The 23,409-nt window shown below is 52.1% G+C and overlaps 1 protein-coding gene across 2 annotated transcripts in view; it reads left to right on the top strand.

Annotated features, from left to right (window-relative positions):
* GLT1D1 (glycosyltransferase 1 domain containing 1) overlaps positions 1-23,409 on the top strand; it is a 455,256-nt gene that overhangs the window by 90,651 nt on the left and 341,196 nt on the right. For both annotated transcript variants that reach the window (XM_085636393.1, XM_085636394.1), the window contains exon 3: positions 21,403-21,508. In XM_085636393.1, coding sequence (XP_085492519.1) covers positions 21,403-21,508 — 106 coding nt within the window. The remainder of the gene's footprint in view (positions 1-21,402; positions 21,509-23,409) is intronic.

The raw sequence follows: 23,409 nt of genomic DNA on the forward strand, positions 1-23,409 counted from the left end.
ACGGAGGGCCATTCTACGAGGCCGGGTCCAACAGCGATGATGAAGCATGACACGCTGTGTGTGTGAGGGGATGATGGAGCATGACACACTGTGTGTGAGGCGATGATGAAGCATGACACGCCCTGTGTGTGAGGCGATGATGAACCATGACACGCCCTGTGTGTGAGGCGATGATGAACCATGACACGCTGTGTGTGAGGCGATGATGAAGCATGACACGCTCTGTGCGTGAGGCGATGATGAAGCATGACACGCTCTGTGTGTGAGGCGTTGATGAAGCTTGACATGCTCTGCGTGTGAGGCGGTGATGAAGCTTGACACGCTGTGTGTGTGAGGTGATGAAGCTTGACACTGTGTGTGTGAGGCGATGATGAAGCATGACACGCTCTGTGTGTGAGGCGATGATGAACCATGGCACGCTCTGTGTGTGAGGCGATGATGAACCATGACACGCCCTGTGTGTGAGGCGATGATGAAGCATGACACGCTCTGTGTGTGAGGCGATGATGAACCATGACTCACTGTGTGTGTGAGGGTATAATGAGGCATGACACACTCTGTGTGTGAGGGGATGATGAAGCATGACACACCCTGTGTGTGAGGCGATGATGAAGCATGGCACGCTCTGTGTGTGAGGCGATGATGAAGCATGACACGCTCTGTGTGTGAGGGGATGATGGAGCATGACACACTGTGTGTGATGGAGGCGATGATGAACCATGACACGCCCTGTGTTTGAGGCGATGATGAAGCATGACATGCTCTGTGTGTGATGGAGGCGATGATGAACCATGACACGCCCTGTGTTTGAGGCGATGATGAAGCATGACACGCTCTGTGTGTGAGGCGATGATGAACCATGACTCACTGTGTGTGAGGGTATAATGAGGCATGGCACGCTCTGTGTGTGAGGGGATGATGAAGCATGACACGCCCTGTGTGTGAGGCGATGATGAACCATGACACGCTCTGTGTGTGAGGGGATGATGAAGCATGGCACGCTCTGTGTGTGAGGCGATGATGAAGCATGACACGCCCTGTGTGTTAGGCAATGATGAAGTATGACACGCTCTGTGTGTGAGGCACTGATGAAGTATGACACGCTCTGTGTGTGAGGCAATGATGAAGCATGACACGCCCTGTGTGTGAGGCGATGATGAAGTATGACACGCTCAGTGTGTGAGGCAATGATGAAGCATGACACGCCCTGTGTGTGAGGCGATGATGAAGCATGACACGCCCTGTGTGTGAGGCGATGATGAAGCATGACACGCTCTGTGTGTGAGGTGATGATGAAGCATGACACGCTCTGTGTGTGAGGGGATGATGGAGCATGACACACTGTGTGTGAGGCGATGATGAAGCATGACACGCCCTGTGTGTGAGGCGATGATGAACCATGACACGCCCTGTGTGTGAGGCGATGATGAACCATGACACGCTGTGTGTGAGGTGATGATGAAGCATGACACGCTCTGTGCGTGAGGCGATGATGAAGCATGACACGCTCTGTGTGTGAGGGGCGTTGATGAAGCTTGACACGCTCTGTGTGTGTGAGGCGATGATGAAGCTTGACACGCTGTGTGTGTGAGGTGATGAAGCTTGACACTGTGTGTGGAGGCGATGATGAAGCATGACACTCTGTGTGTGAGGTGATGATGAAGCATGACATGCTCTGTGTGTGAGGCAATGATGAAGCTTGACACACTGTGTGTGTGAGGCGATGATGAAGCATGACACGCTCTGTGTGTGAGGGGATGATGAAGCATGACACACTGTGTGTGAGGGTATAATGAAGCATGGCACGCTCTGTGTGAGGCGATGATGAAGCTTGACACACTGTGTGTATGAGGCGATGATGAAGCATGACACGCTCTGTGTGTGAGGGGATGATGAAGCATGACACGCTCTGTGTGTGAGGGGATGATGAAGCATGACACACTGTGTGTGTGAGGTGATGATGAAGCTTGACACACTGTGTGTGTGAGGCGATGAAGCATGACACGCTCTGTGTGTGAGGCGATGATGAAGCATGACACTCTGTGTGTGTGTGAGGGGATGATGAAGCATGACACACTGTGTGTGAGGGTATAATGAAGCATGACAAGCTCTGTGTGTGAGGTGATGATGAAGCTTGACACACTGTGTGTATGAGGCGATGATGAATCATGACACGCTCTGTGTGTGAGGCGATGATGAAGCATGACACGCTGTGTGTGTGAGGGGATGATGAAGCATGACACGCTGTGTGTGTGAGGGGATGATGAAGCTTGACACACTGTGTGTGAGGTGATGAAGCATGACACGCTCTGTGTGTGAGGGGATAATGAAGCATGACACCCTCTGTGTGTGAGGCGATGATGAAGCTTGACACACTGTGTGTGAGGCGATGATGAAGCATGACACGCCCTGTGTGTGAGGCGATGATGAAGCATGACACGACCTGTGTGTGAGGCGATGATGAACCTAACTCACTGTGTGTGTGAGGGTATAATGAAGCATGACACGCTCTTGTGTGAGGGGATGATGAAACATGACACGCTCTGTGTGTGAGGGGATGATGAAGCATGACACACTCTGTGTGTGAGGGAATGATAAAGCATGACACGTTCTATGTGTGAGGGGATGATGAAGCATGACATGCTCTGTGTGTGAGGCAATGATGAAGCTTGACACACTGTGTGAGGCGATGATGAAGCATGACACGCTCTGTGTGTGAGGGGATGAGGAAGCATGACACACTGTGTGTGAGGGTATAATGAAGCATGGCACGCTCTGTGTGAGGCGATGATGAAGCTTGACACACTGTGTGTGAGGTGATGATGAAGCTTGTCACACTGTGTGTGTGAGGGGATGATGAAGCATGACATGCTCTGTGTGTGAGGCGATGATGAAGCTTGACACACTGTGTGTGAGGCGATGATGAAGCTTGACACTGTGTGTGTGAGGCGATGATGAAGCTTGACACTGTGTGTGAGGGGATGATGAAGCATGACACACTGTGTGTGAGGGTATAATGAAGCATGGCACGCTCTGTGTGAGGCGATGATGAAGCTTGACACACTGTGTGTGAGGTGATGATGAAGCTTGTCACACTGTGTTTGTGAGGCGATGATGAAGCATGACACGCTCTGTGTGTGAGGGGATGATGAAGCATGACATGCTCTGTGTGTGAGGCGATGATGAAGCTTGACACACTGTGTGTGAGGGGATGATGAAGCATGACACCCTCTGTGTGTGAGGCGATGATGAAGCTTGACACACTGTGTGTGAGGCGATGATGAAGCATGACACACCCTGTGTGTCAGGCGATGATGAAGCATGACACGACCTGTGTGTGAGGCGATGAACCATGACTCACTGTGTGTGTGAGGGTATAATGAAGCATGACACGCTCTGTGTGTGAGGGGATGATGAAACATGACACGCTCTGTGTGTGAGGGGATGATGAAGCATGACACACTCTGTGTGTGAGGGAATGATAAAGCATGACACGTTCTATGTGTGAGGGGATGATGAAGCATGACACGCTCTGTGTGTGAGGGGATGATGAAGCATGACACACTGTGTGTGAGGGTATAATGAAGCATGGCACGCTCTGTGTGAGGTGATGATGAAGCTTGACACACTGTGTGTGAGGTGATGATGAAGCTTGTCACACTGTGTGTGTGAGGCGATGAGGAAGCATTACACGCTCTGTGTGTGAGGGGATGATGAAGCATGACATGCTCTGTGTGTGAGGCGATGATGAAGCTTGACACACTGTGTGTGAGGCGATGATGAAGCTTGACACTGTGTGTGTGAGGCGATGATGAAGCTTGACACTGTGTGTGAGGCGATGATGAAGCATGACACGCTCTGTGTGTGAGCGGATGATGAAGCATGACACGCTGTGTGTGTGAGGGGATGATGAAGCATGACACGCTGTGTGTGTGAGGCAATGATGAAGCTTGACACACTGTGTGTGAGAGGCGATGGTGAAGCATGACACGCTCTGTGTGTGAGGGGATGATGAAGCCTGACACTGTGTGTGAGGAGATGATGAACCATAACACACACTGTGTGTGAGGGTATAATGAAGCATGACACGCTCTGTGTGTGAGGCGTTGATGAACCATGACACGCTCTGTGTGTGAGGCGATGATGAAGCATGACACTCTGTGTGTGTGTGAGGGGATGATGAAGCATGACACACTGTGTGTGAGGGTATAATGAAGCATGACAAGCTCTGTGTGTGAGGTGATGATGAAGCTTGACACACTGTGTGTATGAGGCGATGATGAATCATGACACGCTCTGTGTGTGAGGCGATGATGAAGCATGACACGCTGTGTGTGTGAGGGGATGATGAAGCATGACACGCTGTGTGTGTGAGGGGATGATGAAGCTTGACACACTGTGTGTGAGGTAATGAAGCATGACACGCTCTGTGTGTGAGGGGATAATGAAGCATGACACCCTCTGTGTGTGAGGCGATGATGAAGCTTGACACACTGTGTGTGAGGCGATGATGAAGCATGACACGCCCTGTGTGTGAGGCGATGATGAAGCATGACACGACCTGTGTGTGAGGCGATGATGAACCTAACTCACTGTGTGTGTGAGGGTATAATGAAGCATGACACGCTCTTGTGTGAGGGGATGATGAAACATGACACGCTCTGTGTGTGAGGGGATGATGAAGCATGACACACTCTATGTGTGAGGGAATGATAAAGCATGACACGTTCTATGTGTGAGGGGATGATGAAGCATGACATGCTCTGTGTGTGAGGCAATGATGAAGCTTGACACACTGTGTGAGGCGATGATGAAGCATGACACGCTCTGTGTGTGAGGGGATGATGAAGCATGACACACTGTGTGTGAGGGTATAATGAAGCATGGCACGCTCTGTGTGAGGCGATGATGAAGCTTGACACACTGTGTGTGAGGTGATGATGAAGCTTGTCACACTGTGTGTGTGAGGCGATGATGAAGCATGACACGCTCTGTGTGTGAGGGGATGATGAAGCATGACATGCTCTGTGTGTGAGGCGATGATGAAGCTTGACACACTGTGTGTGAGGCGATGATGAAGCTTGACACTGTGTGTGTGAGGCGATGATGAAGCTTGACACTGTGTGTGAGGCGATGATGAAGCATGACACGCTCTGTGTGTGAGGGGATGATGAAGCATGACACACTGTGTGTGAGGGTATAATGAAGCATGGCACGCTCTGTGTGAGGCGATGATGAAGCTTGACACACTGTGTGTGAGGTGATGATGAAGCTTGTCACACTGTGTTTGTGAGGCGATGATGAAGCATGACACGCTCTGTGTGTGAGGGGATGATGAAGCATGACATGCTCTGTGTGTGAGGCGATGATGAAGCTTGACACACTGTGTGTGAGGGGATGATGAAGCATGACACCCTCTGTGTGTGAGGCGATGATGAAGCTTGACACACTGTGTGTGAGGCGATGATGAAGCATGACACACCCTGTGTGTCAGGCGATGATGAAGCATGACACGACCTGTGTGTGAGGCGATGAACCATGACTCACTGTGTGTGTGAGGGTATAATGAAGCATGACACGCTCTGTGTGTGAGGGGATGATGAAACATGACACGCTCTGTGTGTGAGGGGATGATGAAGCATGACACACTCTGTGTGTGAGGGAATGATAAAGCATGACACGTTCTATGTGTGAGGGGATGATGAAGCATGACACGCTCTGTGTGTGAGGGGATGATGAAGCATGACACACTGTGTGTGAGGGTATAATGAAGCATGGCACGCTCTGTGTGAGGTGATGATGAAGCTTGACACACTGTGTGTGAGGTGATGATGAAGCTTGTCACACTGTGTGTGTGAGGCGATGAGGAAGCATTACACGCTCTGTGTGTGAGGGGATGATGAAGCATGACATGCTCTGTGTGTGAGGCGATGATGAAGCTTGACACACTGTGTGTGAGGCGATGATGAAGCTTGACACTGTGTGTGTGAGGCGATGATGAAGCTTGACACTGTGTGTGAGGCGATGATGAAGCATGACACGCTCTGTGTGTGAGCGGATGATGAAGCATGACACGCTGTGTGTGTGAGGGGATGATGAAGCATGACACGCTGTGTGTGTGAGGCAATGATGAAGCTTGACACACTGTGTGTGAGAGGCGATGGTGAAGCATGACACGCTCTGTGTGTGAGGGGATGATGAAGCCTGACACTGTGTGTGAGGAGATGATGAACCATAACACACACTGTGTGTGAGGGTATAATGAAGCATGACACGCTCTGTGTGTGAGGCGTTGATGAACCATGACACGCTCTGTGTGTGAGGCGATGATGAAGCATGACTCACTGTGTGTGTGAGGGTATAATGAAGTGTGACTCACTGTGTGTGTGAGGGTTCCTTTTCCCACTTGATTTGACAGATTCTTGTGATGTCCAAATAGGGCTCGGACTTGAATTTCCAATAAGGAAGAAAAGTCCTTCTTTAACTTGAGCTACCCTACCATTTTGTGTTGTAGTGTTTAGTTTAGGGAGGACGTGCGGTGGCCTCACCTTCCCTCTCCATTTACATGTTGAAAGTTGCAAATAGCAATACAGAACTGTGTGCATTCCACTGCTCTCTGTGCATCAGTGCCCCAGTGCATCGAAATGCTGCCACTCCTTTCCCAATGCACCCTTCCAGTGCACCCTCTTCTTCCAGTGGCCCTGCCCCTCGTGCTGCTCTTACTGACCCTTAATCTACTGCCAGCACACCTGCTCCCCTCCCAAGGCTCCTTCTCACCTCCCATGCACTCACTGTACCCAAGTGCATTAATCTCATAGTGCACCCACTCCCCTCCCAGTGCACCCCCTCCCCTCCCAGTGCACCCCCTCCCTCCCCAGTGCACCCCCTCCCCTCCCAGTGCACCCCCCTCCCCTCCCAGTGCATCCGCTCCCCTCTTAGTGCACCCACTCCCCTCCCAATGCACCCGCTCCCCTCCCAATGCACCCGCTCCCTTCCCAGTGCACCCACTCCCCTCCCAGTGCACCCCGCTCCCCTCCCAGTGCACCCACTCCCCTCCCAGTGCACCCACACCCCTCCCAGTGCACCCACACCCCTCCCAGTGCACCCACTCCACTCCCAGTGCACCCACTCCCCTCCCAGTGCACCCGCTCCCCTCCCAGTGCACCCACTCCCCTCCCAGTGCACCCGCTCCCCTCCCAGTGCACCCGCTCGCCTCCCAGTGCACCCGCTCCCCTCCCAGTGCACCCGCTCCCCTCCCAGTGCACCCGCTCCCCTCCCAGTGCACCCACTCCCTTCCCAGTGCACCCGCTCCCCTCCCAGTGCACCCACTCCCCTCTCGATCCCCTCTCAGTGCACCCACTCCCCTCTCATTCCCCTCCCAGTGCACCCGCTCCTCCACCAGTGCACTCACTCCCCTCCCAGTGCACCCACTCCCCTCTCGCTCCCCTCCCAGTGCACCCGCTCCCTTCCCAGTGCACCCGCTCCCCTCCCAGTGCACCCGCCCCCTCTCAGTGCACCTGCTCTCCCACCAATGCACTCACACCCCTCTCAGTGCACCCACTCCGCTCTCGCCCCCCTCTCAGTGCACCCACTCTCCCACCAATGCACCCGCCCCTCTCCCAGTGCACCCGCTCACTTCCTTTGCCCTTCCAGTGTTCTGGCCTCATCATCCCTCCAACTTTGTTTTTGTGAACACTGCTGCTGTTCTGCAGCTTAGTTCGGTCATGTCACGTGCTTGAATATATTGAATAGAAGCAGGGCTTTAAGTGGGCCGGGTCTCACCGGTGCTGAGCACCTGCAGTTTTTTATTGGGGGGCTCGAAACGGGACTCTATCGGGCTCTGTTTTGTGCCCTGGCAGAGGCGGACTACAGTGACAGCGTGCACATGGACGTGCGCTGCTCACACTGCTCACTTTTCACAAGTGGAGAAGTTACGGCATGACGTCATGCCAGGGGAGCGTTGTAGGGGAAGGGACATCCCTGAAAGAGAGTCATTTTCTCTCTGGATTTCCCTTCCCCTTTTTTGAAACTCAGGAACAGAAACATTGTCGTGATGTCATCAGGGCTTTAAGTGGAAGCTTTTTCAATATTATATATAAGCCATAGTTGCTGCTTATTTATCTTATGCAACTAACAACCATTGACAAAGCCAATAGTCCTGACTTGTAGGTATGATGTTACTTGTTGTGTTGTTAGAAGGCGACCTCAGAGGGGCCCGGAGGGGGCCCTGACTGTCCTGAGACCAACCCTCGAGGTATCGTAGCCGGGCACTGGCGGGAGACTCCTCAGGGGAGGTATCTCGTATCTAGGATCGTACAATCGGCACCACACGACAAAGAGACACCACACCGAGAGTTCTTAAGAATAAATCTTTATCAGATCGGAGTTGTAGGATCTTTATGATCAGCAAGGCAAATATATACAAGTGGAGCGCGGGCTCACAAAGTCTTGGAGGGGGGGTAGGAGGTAGCGGGACAGTCTTTGGGAATATGGATCAGATGCAGGAGCGTACCTGGCGCACAGCCCACAATCCTCGAGCTGGGGGATACGCTTGTCGTCGTGGAGTCCGGCGGGACCAAGAGAGTCTGTGGGAGCCGCGAGTCACTCAGCAGGGCTCAGGTACAAGTTCGGAGGTCTTACGATCTTCAGGGAGCCGCGAGTCACTCAGCAGGGCTCAGGTACAAGTTCGGAGGTCTTACGATCTTCATGGAGCCGCGAGTCACTCAGCAAGGCTCAAGCACGAGTTCGGAGGTCTTACGATCTTCAGGGAGCCGCGAGTCACTCAGCAGGGCTCAAGCACAAGTTCGGAGGTCTTACGATCTTCAGGGAGCCGCGAGTCACTCAGCAGGGCTCAGGTACAAGTTCGGAGGTCTTACGATCTTCAGGGAGCCGCGAGTCACTCAGCAAGGCTCAAGCACAAGTTCGGAGGTCTTACGATCTTCAGGGAGCCGCGAGTCACTCAGCAGGGCTCAAGCACAAGTTTGGAGGTCTTACGATCTTCAGGGAGCCGCGAGTCACTCAGCAGGGCTCAGGTGTTTCCAAGGCGAATCTCCCGGACAGTCCCAGAGCACCCCTTGTAATAGGGCAACTCCTCTTTGATGTCCGGAGTCTGTGCAGGCAGGGGTCTTGTCACCTGAGGGTCGCTTGTCGGGGTTTCCTGCCATTGTCCTTTGATCCTTTCAGGGCCGGGTCGGGAGGAGTCCCAGACACCCAGCAGGCGTGGAGCCAGCCCTCGGGGAGGCCGGCGGGTCGATCGAAACCCACCTTCCCAGGGAAGCGCAGAGGTGTGATGGAAACTGCTCCTCCCTCTCTCATCCCAAGGGGAGCGTGATGTCCTCCAGCCGGAGTGGCGCCTCTAGGCCAGGGTCGTGCTGGGGCCGGGCCGCCATCTTGGTGCATGAAGTGGGCACGCGGGCCCGGTGTGGCCGAAAGGAGGAAGGCCACGGACGGGGAAGTCCGGGTCGGGTGTGTGTGTTCTGGTGGGAAGGATCGGCTAGGCCGTGGGCTCGGGGGCTTGTGTGAGGTGCAGGGGTCAGGTATGGCTATGTTACGAGGGCCGGGTCTAACATGTGTCATATATCTGGATGCAATGACAGAAACAGCAAAATACAAGTCTCAGGGCACAGATTGTTAACATACGTGTTTTAAGCCATGCCCTTAATTATGTTGGCCACGCCCCTTTGAGAGACCCCGCAGTTTTGTCAACCCACTTAAAGCCCTGAGTAGAAACATAGCATAAAAAGATGCAAGCGTCCTTTTACGTTGTAAAGTACAAGCCTTCGCTTTTAGTCCCTAATTGTAGGCCCATTGTATCCTCTACACCCTGTAATGGCCTTTATTTGTTCATTTCTATTTTGCTATTTGTTTCGTCTTGTCTTTGTTTTCGACTCTTCGTTTTGTGCTGCCCGTGTTTCCCTGTTGTTTGCCTGCTCCTCCTCTCCCCTCCGCCGCTGATCCAACGTCTGCAAACTTCCCTTTTAATATCTATTTCCCGCCACTTATCAAGGAGCTCGCCAGGGAGGGCTGTCGGATCATAAATGGTGTCGATGATTGTCGGGTCTGCTCCGGCTGGACCCCCCAGATCCACCCCAGATCCCTTTAGAGCACAATGTGTGTCATCAGAGGGTGGATCAGACCATATCACTCAAAGCCGCAGGCAGAGAAGACCGGAAGTGTGGTATCAGCTCATACACCCTCCTTGAGCGCGAGATCCCTTCAGCCGCCTGATATGGGGGCGCAGCCTCCCCCAAAGCCGGTGGCTAAAAGGTTGGGAGCTCTCGTTGGTCCATCCCCATCGCTTCATCCACCTGCACCGGCTCCCAGTTAAACCTCTTGTCTCATTTGTAAGATTCGAAAGGGGTGTCCCCTGGTTTCCTAAGAGACCCCATAGTGGGACTTTCTCCAAGATGGCTCCCCTCCTCTTCTGCTAACCCTCCGGGGATCCCAGGGTTTCGGAGAATCAGAATGGGAGGGCGTACCTTGTCGGGTCTTGTTCCTGAGGAGGGGAATGACCATCCACTCTATTCCTGAATGACTCCCTTCGATGGGGGGTGCTAAGGACCCGGCTCTCGCAGGCTTCTCACAAGTGAAACTGCCGGTCTCCGTCCTTTCATATGTTTCTCTTCCGTTGCTGTAGCGCCGAGAGACCCTTGGGTGTTCGTTGTACTTCATAACACAACACGGCCCGAGTCTGGCGGCCACAATCTCAGCCTCATCTGAGTTCAGCTCTTGTGATGGAGACATTGCGTGAACCAGAGGGCGAAGTGCGTTGGAACTGCTGAGAGCCCCGCTCCTTACTGCAAACGAGTTCTTATCCTCAAGGAAAGCGTGCCAGAAGGGGGCGCCAGCACCGAGGGGCTTACCTTTTCAGGTATGTTGCGTCTTCTGCAGCATCTTCTGCAGGCTCTATCACAGGAAGGAGGAGGGGACTGTAGGGGGTTCATCTCAGCCCCAAACCCCTGGGGGCTTTCATCGGGCTCGGTCATATGTCTGACCAGCCAGCTCCCAGGGTCCGGCACAGAGTGGATTTTTCACTGTGAGCATTTGATGCTTATATCTGCGGGTAAAAGGCCTTCGCTGCCATCTTCCTCACCACTGGGCATAACCTTCGACCGCCTCAAAGAATGAGGTCTCCCAAAAACTGACGGCTTCTTTCACGTGCTAAATCAACTTAATCTGGCTCCAGCCCCCTGGATTCTGGAACTTTTGTTTTGTTTTGCTAAATAGACCAGCGGGGCAGGGAATAGTCGGGCTCATGGTTTTTTCTGTCCAAAAAGCTAACACTGACCCCGCCTCCGTTGCCATCACTCTCCCCACTGCCAGATTGTTACCACCCACATCAGGGCTTTAAGTGGGAAAAAAAACTGGGGGTGCTCTAAAAGGGGCGGGGCAAACCTCAAAGGGGTGTGGCCTATCTAAGTAGGGGCGTGGTCTAAATAGAGATAACTAGTGTAGCAGTCCCCCCTGCTCTGACAAGCCCTCAGCTCTAGGACTCCTCAGAGAACAACTGCAGTATACACAAACATAGACATGACACAATATATTCCGCCTAACCTCAATGCAGGTAGAATTGTGACACAGGTTGTCGAAGAACATTTACTTCAGTACAGCCTGGTGTACACCTCGAATCACATCTACCACAACCCAGCTGGGCCTGTAAACACGGATTAGAGCACTCCCTACTTTACTCGCCATGCAGAATCAACATAAAAACTATGCTTATTTATTTACATCAGTACTATTGCATTATCATTCTTTTATTGATAACGATGAAAACAAAATTGCAATAAAAATAACTTTTTATTGCAATTTTGTTTTCATCGTTATCAACAAATATTATTATTTGCAATGATGATAATATTAATAATAGCAGTGGTAATGGAACAATAATAATTAAAATAAGCAGGTTAGGCAATATTTACTTTATAAAATCCGATATACTGCGTTGTTATGTGATCCGTACCACCGTTTCTCTTCCCCATAATCACCTAATTAACAAAGCTTGATAATCGCCTCGCACTATTCGTTTTTCATAATAGTATAATTGAAGGTGGACTGCGACGTGTACCCGGAGGAGCCACAGTGGGCTGCCCGCTGCCTGCTTTCTCTCTCCCACAGGGCCGGCGCTAGGCATGGGCAGCGTGGGCAGCTGCCCAGGGCCTCGCACTCAACCTACCAGCATGGGGCCCGCACTGATCGTGTGCCCTGTTGTTTCCCTGTCTCCTTGCAATTAGAGTCCATGGGAGGAGTCCCTTCCCCCTGGCCACTCAGGGATGTTGTCTGGACGCCTAGGGGAGGGAGACGCTTCCTTTTGTCCCAATTGCAAGGAGACCATTCAGACACTGTGGGAGGCCCATTGTAGAGGATTTTAGCGCCCCCACAGTGTTAACTCTCAGCCCACAAGCAATTCTTACACCCATCAGGCTGAAGGTGAGAGAATTGCTTGTGGGCTGAAAGTTAAAACTGTGGGGGCACTAAAATACTGTACAATGGGCCTCCCGTAGTGTCTCTGAATGGTTTCCTTGCAAGGGGTCACTTAAGGGGCCTCGCACATTCCCTTTTGTCCCAGGGCCCCGCAAATCATAGAACCGGCCCTGCCCCAAGTGCACGCGGGATCAATGAAGACGCACCGCACGTGCAAGCTGCAACCGTATTGTGGATTCTTGAGAAAGCTGTCATGATAAAAAGAGTTTGCACCAGCTAGCTAATAGCCACGTATATATATATATTTTTTAAAACGTCGACGTAGTCTTATTTTTGCACAGATGGTACGTCTGGTGGACGCACAAGTGATGGCTGGGGTGGGGGGGCTACAATCGTCTCTGTTCGCTGCGTTAAGATTCACCAGCTAGTGCGTCGTCCTCCTGACAGGAGAAAACCATGTAGCGGAAATACTTACCCTCCGACGCCGTGCCTGTCAGTGAAGCTGCGGAGACTCAAACCCTAACCTGACCGGGAACCAACCGAATCCTGCCTTTCAGGCCAAGTTCTCCTATGCGAGAGACAACAAACTGCAGCGGCTGCCGAATCACAGGTGTCATGTTATCTTATGCAGGGGCTGCCACGGCAGCCACGCTGCAAGTAATACCAAAACACAGACCCTAAGCAACTCGGCAAGAGGTTTCACATCACAGCCGAGATCAAAAAGCCGATAAGGCACATCGATGTGCATGCTCTCACTGCAGTCCAAGAAAAAAAAAAGAAAACGGACTACCTCTGCGAGGCACAAAAATAGAGCCCAATAGAGACCCGTTTCGAGGCCCCCTGAAAATAACTGCCGGTGCTCAGACCCGGACAGACCCGGCCCACTTAAAGCCCTGACCCACATCACAGCTCCCATACTTGTTGGCGCTTGGACCACTTTAGTGTGTGAACGCACGCGCTATTTCTGTGGTTTGTTCCAGACCCTGAGTGCACAGATGCTGGGGCGGTCCTGATGGACACAGTGATGCTGTTCCAGACCCTGGGTGCACAGATGCTGGGAGGGTCCTGATGCACACAGTGATGCTGTTCCAGATCCTGGATTCACAGATGCTGGGGCGGTCCTGATGCACACAGAGATGCTGTTCCAGACCCTGGGTGCACAGATGCAGGTGTGGTCCTGATGCATACAGGGATGCTGTTCCAGACCCTGGGTGCACAGATGCAGGGGTGGTCCTGATGCATACAGGGATGCTGTTCCAGACCCTGGGTGCACAGATGCAGGGGTGGTCCTGATGCATAGAGGGAGGCTGTTCCAGACCCTGGGTGCACAGATGCAGGTGTGGTCCTGATGCATACAGGGATGCTGTTCCAGATCCTGGATGCACAGATGCTGGTAGGGTCCTGATGCACACAGGGATACTGTTCCAGATCCTGGATGCACAGATGCTGGGGTGGTCCTGATGCATACAGGGATGCTGTTCCAGACCCTGGGTGCACAGATGCAAGGGTGGTCCTGATGCATAGAGGGATGCTGTTCCAGATCCTGGATGCACAGATGCTGGGAGGGTCCTGATGCAAACAGGGATACTGTTCCAGATCCTGGATGCACAGATGCTGGGGCGGTCCTGATGGACGCAGGAATGCTGTTCCAGACCCTTCGTGCACAGATGCTGCGGTGGTCCTGATGCGTTTCAGGGATGCTGTTCCAGACCTTGGGTGCACAGATGCTGCAGTGGTCCTGATGCACACAGAGATGCTGTTCCAGACCCTGGGTGCACAGATGCTGCGGTGGTCCTGATGCATACAGGGATGTTGTTCGAGACCCTGGGTGTTTAGATGCTGGGGTGGTCCTGATGCGTACAGGGATGCTGTTCCAGACCGTGGGTGCACAGATGCTGCAGTGGTCCTGATGCATACAGAGATGCTGTTCCAGACCCTGGGTGTTTAGATGCTGGGGTGGTCCTGATGGACACAGGGATGCTGTTCCAGATCCTGGATGCACAAATGCTGGGGCAGTCCTGATGGACGCAGGAATGCTGTTCCAGGTCCTGGATGCACAGATGCTGGGGCGGTCCTGATGCATACAGGGATGCTGTTCCAGATCCTGGATGCACAGATGCTGGGGTGGTCCTGATGGACGCAGGAATGCTGTTCCAGATCCTGGATGCACAGATGCTGGGGCGGTCCTGATGCATACAGGGATGCTGTTCCAGATCCTGGGTGCACAGATGCAGGGGTGGTCCTGATGCATACAGGGATGCTGTTCCAGACCCTGGGTGCACAGATGCAGGTGTGGTCCTGATGCATACAGGGATGCTGTTCCAGATCCTGGATGCACAGATGCTGGTAGGGTCCTGATGCACACAGGGATACTGTTCCAGATCCTGGATGCACAGATGCTGGGGCGTTCCTGATGCATACAGGGATGCTGTTCCAGACCCTGGGTGCACAGATGCAGGGGTGGTCCTGATGCATAGAGGGATGCTGTTCCAGATCCTGGATGCACAGATGCTGGGAGGGTCCTGATGCACACAGGGATACTGTTCCAGATCCTGGATGCACAGATGCTGGGGCGGTCCTGATGGACGCAGGAATGCTGTTCCAGACCCTTCGTGCACAGATGCTGCGGTGGTCCTGATGCGTACAGGGATGCTGTTCCAGACCCTTCGTGCACAGATGCTGCAGTGGTCCTGATGCACACAGAGATGCTGTTCCAGACCCTGGGTGCACAGATGCTGCGGTGGTCCTGATGCATACAGAGATGCTGTTCCAGACCCTGGGTGTTTAGATGCTGGGGTGGTCCTGATGCATACAGGGATGCTGTTCCAGATCCTGGAAGCACAGATGCTGGGGCGGTCCTGATGCATACAGGGATGCTGTTCTAGATCCTGGGTGCACAGATGCTGGGGCGGTCCTGATGCATACAGGGATGCTGTTCCAGATCCTGGATGCACAGATGCTGGGAGGGTCCTGATGCACACAAGGATACTGTTCCAGATCCTGGATGCACAGATGCTGGGGCGGTCCTGATGCATACAGGGATGCTGTTCCAGACCCTGGGTGCACAGACGCAGGGGTGGTCCTGACGCATAGAGGGATGCTGTTCCAGATCCTGGATGCACAGATGCTGGGAGGGTCCTGATGCACACAGGGATACTGTTCCAGATCCTGGATGCACAGATGCTGGGGCGGTCCTGATGGACGCAGGAATGCTGTTCGATCCTGGGGGCACAGATGCTGTGGCAGTCCTGATGGACTCAGGAATGCTGTTCCAGATCCTGGATGCACGGATGCTGGGGCGGTCCTGATGGGCACAGGGATGCTGTTCCAGATCCTGGATGCATGGATGGAAAGGCCTGCTGCCTTCTTTTATCTTTTTTCCCTCCGTAGTCTGCAGTCACATGGTGTCCTGGCTGTAGGTGTGCCGAGAACCACCAGGGCTGATGATCTTGCGAATCTAATTAGGGGGTTGGATGCTGGTCATGATGCCTCTGTCAATGATGCCGTTGGTTCTGAAGATGTTACAGGCCGGCAGGGCCAGGCATTGGTGTTCCATCAGGATGGGGTGATGTGATCATATTTCTTCAGACCCTGGATGAGACGTGCTGCAGCGTGTTGGGTGCTCTTAAGGGTGCCAGCGTGGAGTCTGGAAGGGCATGGAGTAGGACGTTGCGAGAGGACGAGAGCGTGAACAGTAGTTCTTAAGTCGCAGTCCAGAAGCTGGTACCAGGCTACCAATTGTTTTTGCCAATGTGTACTGTGATGGAGAGGTTGTTATCCAGGGTGAATTCAAGCGACTTGGCACTTGATGGAAGCTGGGGTTTAAAGCTGCCAATGTTCGTATCACTGAGGCAGGTTTGCAGTGTTTCTTGCTTGTTGTCCTCGCCGAATAACCGGAGTTCCATCCTGGTTGGTTTCAGCTTCAGGTAGACACTGGACATCCAGGTGTGGTTGATGTGCAGACAGTGTTTGAGGTGTTGGTTGTCCGAAGCAGAGGAGACGTTGAAGCAGAGTTGTGTATCATGGATTCTCGAGGCTCTTGTCTATGGGTAGAACCCTGGGGGGCACCATATTGTGATTGAAGATGGCGTAGAGTGTTATCTAGCTCTGGGGGGTCCCTTCTCTTTCGTCCCTCTTGCAGAGACTTCATTTTGGAAGACTTGTGAGCTCCTCAGTCTGATGACTTCAAGTGGTGTTGATAAGTTTGTTTAGTGGAATGATTGCCGTGCATGGATAAGTTTGAACTGTAAGTCAGCCGCTTACGGTGTCGGAAGAGTTACTGTTGTAGTTACTTGACTCCTGTTCACAGATCCACCTTCTTCAGTTTGTTCTGGCCTAGAAACCTTTTTCATTCCAGGAATTGTCGAATAGTTTCTATTAGAAATCAGTTTCATCCCACCAGAAAACAGGGGAAGGGGCCAGCATTCTGTACAGGTGACTTTACTGCACATTTCAGTCCACTGACTACAGCTCTAAGCATCGCAGAGGAGAGGCCATTAAATATGAGACGCCCTTTTCTGGCGAGGTTCATCAAGAAGCCCGTTGATGTTGTGTAAACCTAGAGCAGTCATGGTTGGGTTGTCAGTAGAGCAGACTTCCTTCATTCGTGTGTCACACAGGCCCGGCTCCAGGAATTTGTATTTGGGTGGGCCAAGGGTGCATTCGGGTGGGCCACTGCGGGCCCGATTTGTCACTTATATGTCTAGCCAGGCCTGCTTCAGGGCCCTCCTTTATCTCTCCTTAGACTTACAAGGGCCCAGTAAAAAACATTATTTTCTTTCCAAATGTCTTTCTAAATGTTATCACTCTCAAAAAGTGTTTTTTTCCTTGTAATGTCCTTCTAATGGGAAGAGGAGGTTTCTGAGGTGGCAGTATCAGGCAAGTGACACTTCTCGGGCTCTCCCTCATGCCCTCCTCCTCGGATTCCCTCACTGCCACCCTCAGCCAGTGCCCCTCATCTCTCCATATCCCCCTCCTCGGATTCCCTCACTGCCACCCTCCAACAGCGCCCCTCATCTTTTCGTAGCCCCCCCTATTGTCCTCCTCCTCGGATTCCCTCACTGCCACCCTCCACCAGTGCCCCATATCTCTCCATAGCCCCTCCCCCTATTGTCCGCCTTCTCAGATTCCCTCACTGCCACCCTCCAACAGCGCCCCTCATCTTTTCGTAGCCCCCTCTATTGTCCTCCTCCTCGGATTCCGTCACTGCTACCTTCCAACAGCGCCCCTCATCTTTCCGTAGCTCCCCCTATTGACCTCCTCCTCGGATTCCCTCACTGCCACCCTCCTCCAGTGCCCCTCATCTCTCTGTAGCCCCTCCCCCTATTGACCTCCTCCTCGGATTCCCTCACTGCCACCCTCCTCCAGTGTCCCTCATCTCTCTGTAGCCCCTCCCCCTATTGACCTCCTTCTCGGATTCCCTCACTGCCACCCTCCTCCAGTGCCCCTCATCTCTCGGTTGCCCCTCTCTCATATGCATTTCATTTGTTGTATAGCGCTACTCATATCAGTGTAGGGTGTCACAGTACTTTACATCACGCACACATTATACAGAGACAATCAATCATGCCAGTATGTAAATCAGTCTACAGGGAATGCCACATAAGCCAATGAAGATTACAAGGTGGAGGAATCACATGTCATCCATACTGGTGGGCAGTACATTTTAAAAGGGTTTAATCTGGAGAAGCACAAACTCAGGATTTACAGATTACCCCAGTGGTTAGGGGTTGGCTTTACTGATAAAAATGTATATCTGCCCAAACAAACTCTTTTTAGCAACATTCCAATAATTAAAGACTGGGGAAGTTCGAACTATATTACAACACAAAAAAAGCTAAGTTCTAAATATATCATTCAGGTTTGCATGCAGCTCTTTGATGACAGTTTATAGGTCACTGACCTATGATAGGGTTGTAACTTCTGTACTGCAAGTAACACAAGAATCTTTGTGACAAAGGCGTAACCCACTGAGCTATCCACATAAAATACAGTTTATCTGCATTTCAAAACTGCCAACAGGCAAAGGATTGGCAGGATCATTAATCTCCAGTTATCTGGACATTTTTATTGTTGTCTTACATCTGTGGCAGAGCCGGCCTTGATAAGATAAAAACTGTTTAAATAAAGCATACAGGAAGTATGTGGCTTGCTGGGCCTGCCCACCTTTCTAAAAGTAAACGTGTGATTGGGGTGCCTGTGAGAGAGAGCCCAGGCCCAATCACGCAACTCCCAGAACAGGAAGAAAAACAACGTTCGGAGGAATGTTTTAAATGAAAGCGGCCATTTACTACTGGGCTTTGTGCCGTCACTGCCAGGGCTCATGTTTGGGTGGGCCAGGCTCATGTTTGGGTGGGCCTGTCCTACACGGTCCACACGCTAGAACCGGGCCTGGTGTCACGATTTACCTCCAGCTTTACAGAATAGCCTAACGTTCAAACGTCATTGATAGGTGCTTGAATTTGTCGCTGCCCGCAAGGAGGGCTAGCAGTTTCCTCTTAAGGAGTGTGACTAGTGGCTCATAAGTTGTATGTTGACTCTACTCCTGTGATGATGGTGAGGTGGACATCTTACTAGTTGAAGACCAAGGGTTCTTTTACGTATTTGCTTTTAGCTGTTTTTTCATGTATTGCCTCAGTTTGTGGCATAAGAATGTTATGCACTGCGAAGATGTTGTCAAAGTGTGTGTGTTTGTGTATCGAGTGCTATCCGTGTGATGGCTGTTCACTAAGTGCTACGTGCAGGATACAGGTGCCGTTCTGCTTCGCAGTCTTTTTCCTGCCATCTGTCAAAGCACTACATGAGAAGTTGGCCTGGTATATGCTGTCCACTAGTTCTTGTACCAGTCCAAACAACCCTTATTGATGATTAGGTTAAAGACAACCTTTATTGAAAGCTATCCTAGTGGTAGCTATGGAGAGCAGCCTTCAGGCTAAGTCTCGAAGGAATGTAAAGCAGCTTGGTTTACCAGATTGTAACCTCCTGAATGACCAAATGAAAGGAGAGCCACACAGGGTACATATAAAATATATGTATTTATTACTAAACACTCTCTACTAACTTCTTTATGAGACTGGAGCACAAGGCACACAATACTGAATCAATAGACCAACAGTAAATAGCCAAATACACAGCGGGCTCCAGGGGGAGACCGAACCATATACAAAAAAAATGGTATAACAACGACAACTTCACTAGGCGATTTAGTGATTTAGAATAGATATAGGTAACCTATATCTAAGTAAGGGGTGCATACACCACCTTACACAGGTTGCCGTAGCAGACCTGTGGTGCCATTTTGAATGGTCTCTGAGGGGTGGCACAATACATGCTGCAGCCCCTGAGAGGCCTCTGGGGTACCTATGCCCTGGGTACATAGTATACCATATACTAGGGACTGATACGTGTACCCCAGTATCCAATCTGGAGTGTATCTAATGTACATGCCATCAATTTAGAGGAGAAAGCAGACAGACTGGGGTCCTGAATAGCAGGATCCCAGGTCAGACTAAGTCAAAAACAGTGAAACATCAGCAAAAAGTTTGGGTAACCATAAGAAGCAGATCCTACTCTCCTACACAGTATATATTTGCATTTTGTCCTGTGAAGTAGCAGTTAAACCCGTTGTTATCGGAGCACTGGTCAATTTCTGTTGCACCTTTCAGCTGTTCTATAAGTCTGGGGTGATACTTTCATAGGTTGAGTCATGGATGTCATCTCATCAGATCTGGATTCTGAGGGAAGCATGAAACTGATATCTGGTTGAGGAAGGAGGGGTACATACCCTTCAGAGCCAGGAGTGTCAGCTGCATAGACCCCACTTCCTTTCAGTACAGAAAGCTTTGTGACTTTTGGATTTGAATAAAGATATGGTCGCTTCTCTTCTCTCCAGGTGACATCAGTGGCTGACCTCTGTAGTAGTCCACTTAGTTTGCACAATAAGGGACTGACCTATTTATATCCAATCTTGTTGGCACTCATTTCCGGTTTAATAAGTATTGAAAGCTGAGCATTCTCTGCTTGGATTCAACTTATGGCTAGTTTGTGCACATCTCTCTCTCTCTCTCTCTCTCTCTGTCTCTTTCTCTTTCTCTATGCCACTCTCTTTATCTCCCCTTCTCTTCTCTCTCTCTCCTTCTCTCGGTCCCCTTCTCTCTCTTACACTTTCCTCTTCCCTCTCTATTTCTCTGCCTCTCTCTCTCACTCTCTCCTCTTCTCTCTCTCTCGCTCTCTCTCTCATTCTCTTCTCTCTCTCTCATTCTGTTCTCTAGTCTCTCTCTCTCTCTCTTTCTTTATTTCTATGTCTCTCTCTCTCTCTCCCCTTTACTGTCTTTTTGTCACTCTCTCTTTCTCTTCTCTCTTTCTATCTCTCTCTCCTCTTCTCTCCCCAAGTCTGTCTTTTTCTTTCTCTCTCTCTCTCTTCTCTTCTCTTCTCTTCTCTTCTCTTCTCTTCTCTTCTCTTCTCTTCTCTTCTCTTCTCTTCTCTTCTCTTCTCTTCCTTCTCCTCTCGCTCCTCTCTTCTGTCTTTCTGTCTCTCTTTTTCTTTCTCTCTCCTTCTCTTCTTCTCTCTCTATTTTGTTCTCTCTCCCCCCCTCTACTGTCTCTGTCTCTCCTCTCTTTCTCTTCTCTCTCTTCTCTCTCTCTCTCTCTCTCTCTCTCTCTCTCTCTCTCTCTCTCCACTTTGTCTTCATAAATTGTTTTCTCCTGCATTCATGTTCTCAGCGTTGCACATCGTTGTGTGTCTTACATGTGAATCTTCAGAGCAGTTTGCTTTGGACCACCGGCCCCACCGCCTCGTGCTGGTCTCTAGGGGCCCGTGGGTGATTCTAGTCCCTAAACCCCCCACCTCTTGTCAGAAACTCACAGAGTTTAGTCACTTTGTTGACAGTCTTGTTTTAGTCCCCACTTTCAGTCACATAATAGAACTGCCCAGATCCATAACTGAAGGTGACGATGGTCTGATCTGATTTCTCGATCTAGGTTCTGGGATCCCTTTTGGAGCCGTGTTTGGTGGAACCGACATTAATGAAGATATTAAAAATGAGGAGAAGGCCCGGGTGATGGGGGCTGTGCTGGAGGAGGCCAGGTAAGGGGGGGTCTGTGTCTCTCTTCATGTGTGTGCTTGTGAGTGTGGTGCTGGGCACTCATAGCCGAGTGTGAGGGGACCACAGCACCTTACACTGCGGCACAAACCATAGACGATGGTGCAAGTCCCGCGTGAAGGGGACTGTGCTGGAGGAGGCCAGGTAAGGGAGGTCTGTGTCTCTGTTCATGTGTGTGCTTGTGAGTGTGGTGCTGGGCACTCATAGCCGAGTGTGAGGGGACCACAGCACGTTACACCACGGCACTGACCGTAGACGATGGTGCAAGTCCCTGGTGATGGGTGCTGTGCTGGAGGAGGCCAGGTAAGGGAGGTCTGTGTCTCTCTTCATGTGTGTGCTTGTGAGTGTGGTGCTGGACGCTATTATCCGAGTGTGAGGGAACCACAGCACCTTACACTATGGCACAGACCATAGACGATGGTGCAAGTCCCGCGTGAAGGGAGCTGTGCTGGAGGAGGCCAGGTAAGGGGGGGTCTGTGTCTCTCTTCATGTGTGTGCTTGTGAGTGTGGTGATGGCTGCTCCTACCTGAGTTTGAGGGAACCACAGCACCTTACACCACGGCACTGACCATAGACGATGGTGTAAGTCCCGCGTGAAGGGGGCTGTCCTGGAGGAGGCCAGGTAAGGGAGGGTCTGTGTCTCTCTTCATGTGTGTGCTTGTGAGTGTGGTGCTGGGCGCTATTAGCCGAGTGTGAGTGAACCACAGCACCTTACACCACGGCACTGACCGTAGACGATGGTGCAAGTCCCTGGTGATGGGGGCTGTGCTGGAGGAGGCCAAGTAAGGGAGGTCTATGTTTCTCTTCATGCGTGTGCTTGTGAGTGTGGTGCTGGGCGCTATTAGCCAAGTGTGAGGGAACCACAGCACCTTACACTGTGGCACTGACCGTAGACGATGGTGCAAGTCCCTGGTGATGGGGGCTGTGCTGGAGGAGGCCAGGTAAGGGAGGTCTGTGTTTCTCTTCATGTGTGTGCTTGTGAGTGTGGTGCTGGGCGCTATTAGCTGAGTGTGAGGGGACCACAGCACCTTACACCACAGCACTGACCGTAGACGATGGTGCAAGTCCTTGGTGATGGGAGCTGTGCTGGAGGAGGCCAGGTAAGGGAGATCTATGTCTCTCTTCATGTGTGAGCTTGTGAGTGTGGTGATGGCTGCTCCTACCCGAGTGTGAGGGAACCACAGCACCTTACACCACGGCACTGACCATAGACGATGGTGCAAGCCCCGCGTGAAGGGGGCTGTGCTGGAGGAGGCCAGGTAAGGGAGGTCTGTGTCTCTCTTTGTGAGACCGGCCTCGTGGCGTGGGCCCTTCCGACCAGCAAGCCACCCTGCAAACCGCACCGATCCTCGATGTCACAGACTTCCGGCCACCATGGCCCAACATCCCGATGGCCGGCCAGACCCCAATACGCATGCCCGGCCGAGGGAGAGAGAAACCCCCCAAGCCAGACCGAGAGGCGCCGACCTTGTCACACCTCTTGTCTCTTCCCCAAGGAAGGTTTCGATTGGCCACCAGGCCCCCGGTGAGCGGCCGCCTCGCCTGCTGGTTGTCTGGGGTCCCTCCCGGACCCACCTGAACAGATCAAAGGGCCGAGCGACAGGAAGCCCCGACACACCGCCCCCAGGCACCAAGACCCCTCTCGGCGAGGACTCCGGACTTCAAAGAGGAGGGGAAGTATAAGAAGGGGTGCGGAAGGGACGGGAGGCAGAGAAGACCGGGACTGACGAGAGCCTGCTGACCTGGTCGTGGCTCGATCGCTCCCTGAACCGAAGAACGCTACCCGAACTCTGAACCATCTGAGCCCTGCTGACGCTGTCGCGGCTCCCCGAACTCTGAACCATCTGAGCCCTGCTGACGCTGTCGCGGCTCCCCGAACTCTGAA

This window comes from Triturus cristatus, chromosome 11, assembly GCF_964204655.1.
Source record: "Triturus cristatus chromosome 11, aTriCri1.1, whole genome shotgun sequence".
Taxonomy (NCBI): Eukaryota; Metazoa; Chordata; class Amphibia; order Caudata; family Salamandridae; genus Triturus; species Triturus cristatus.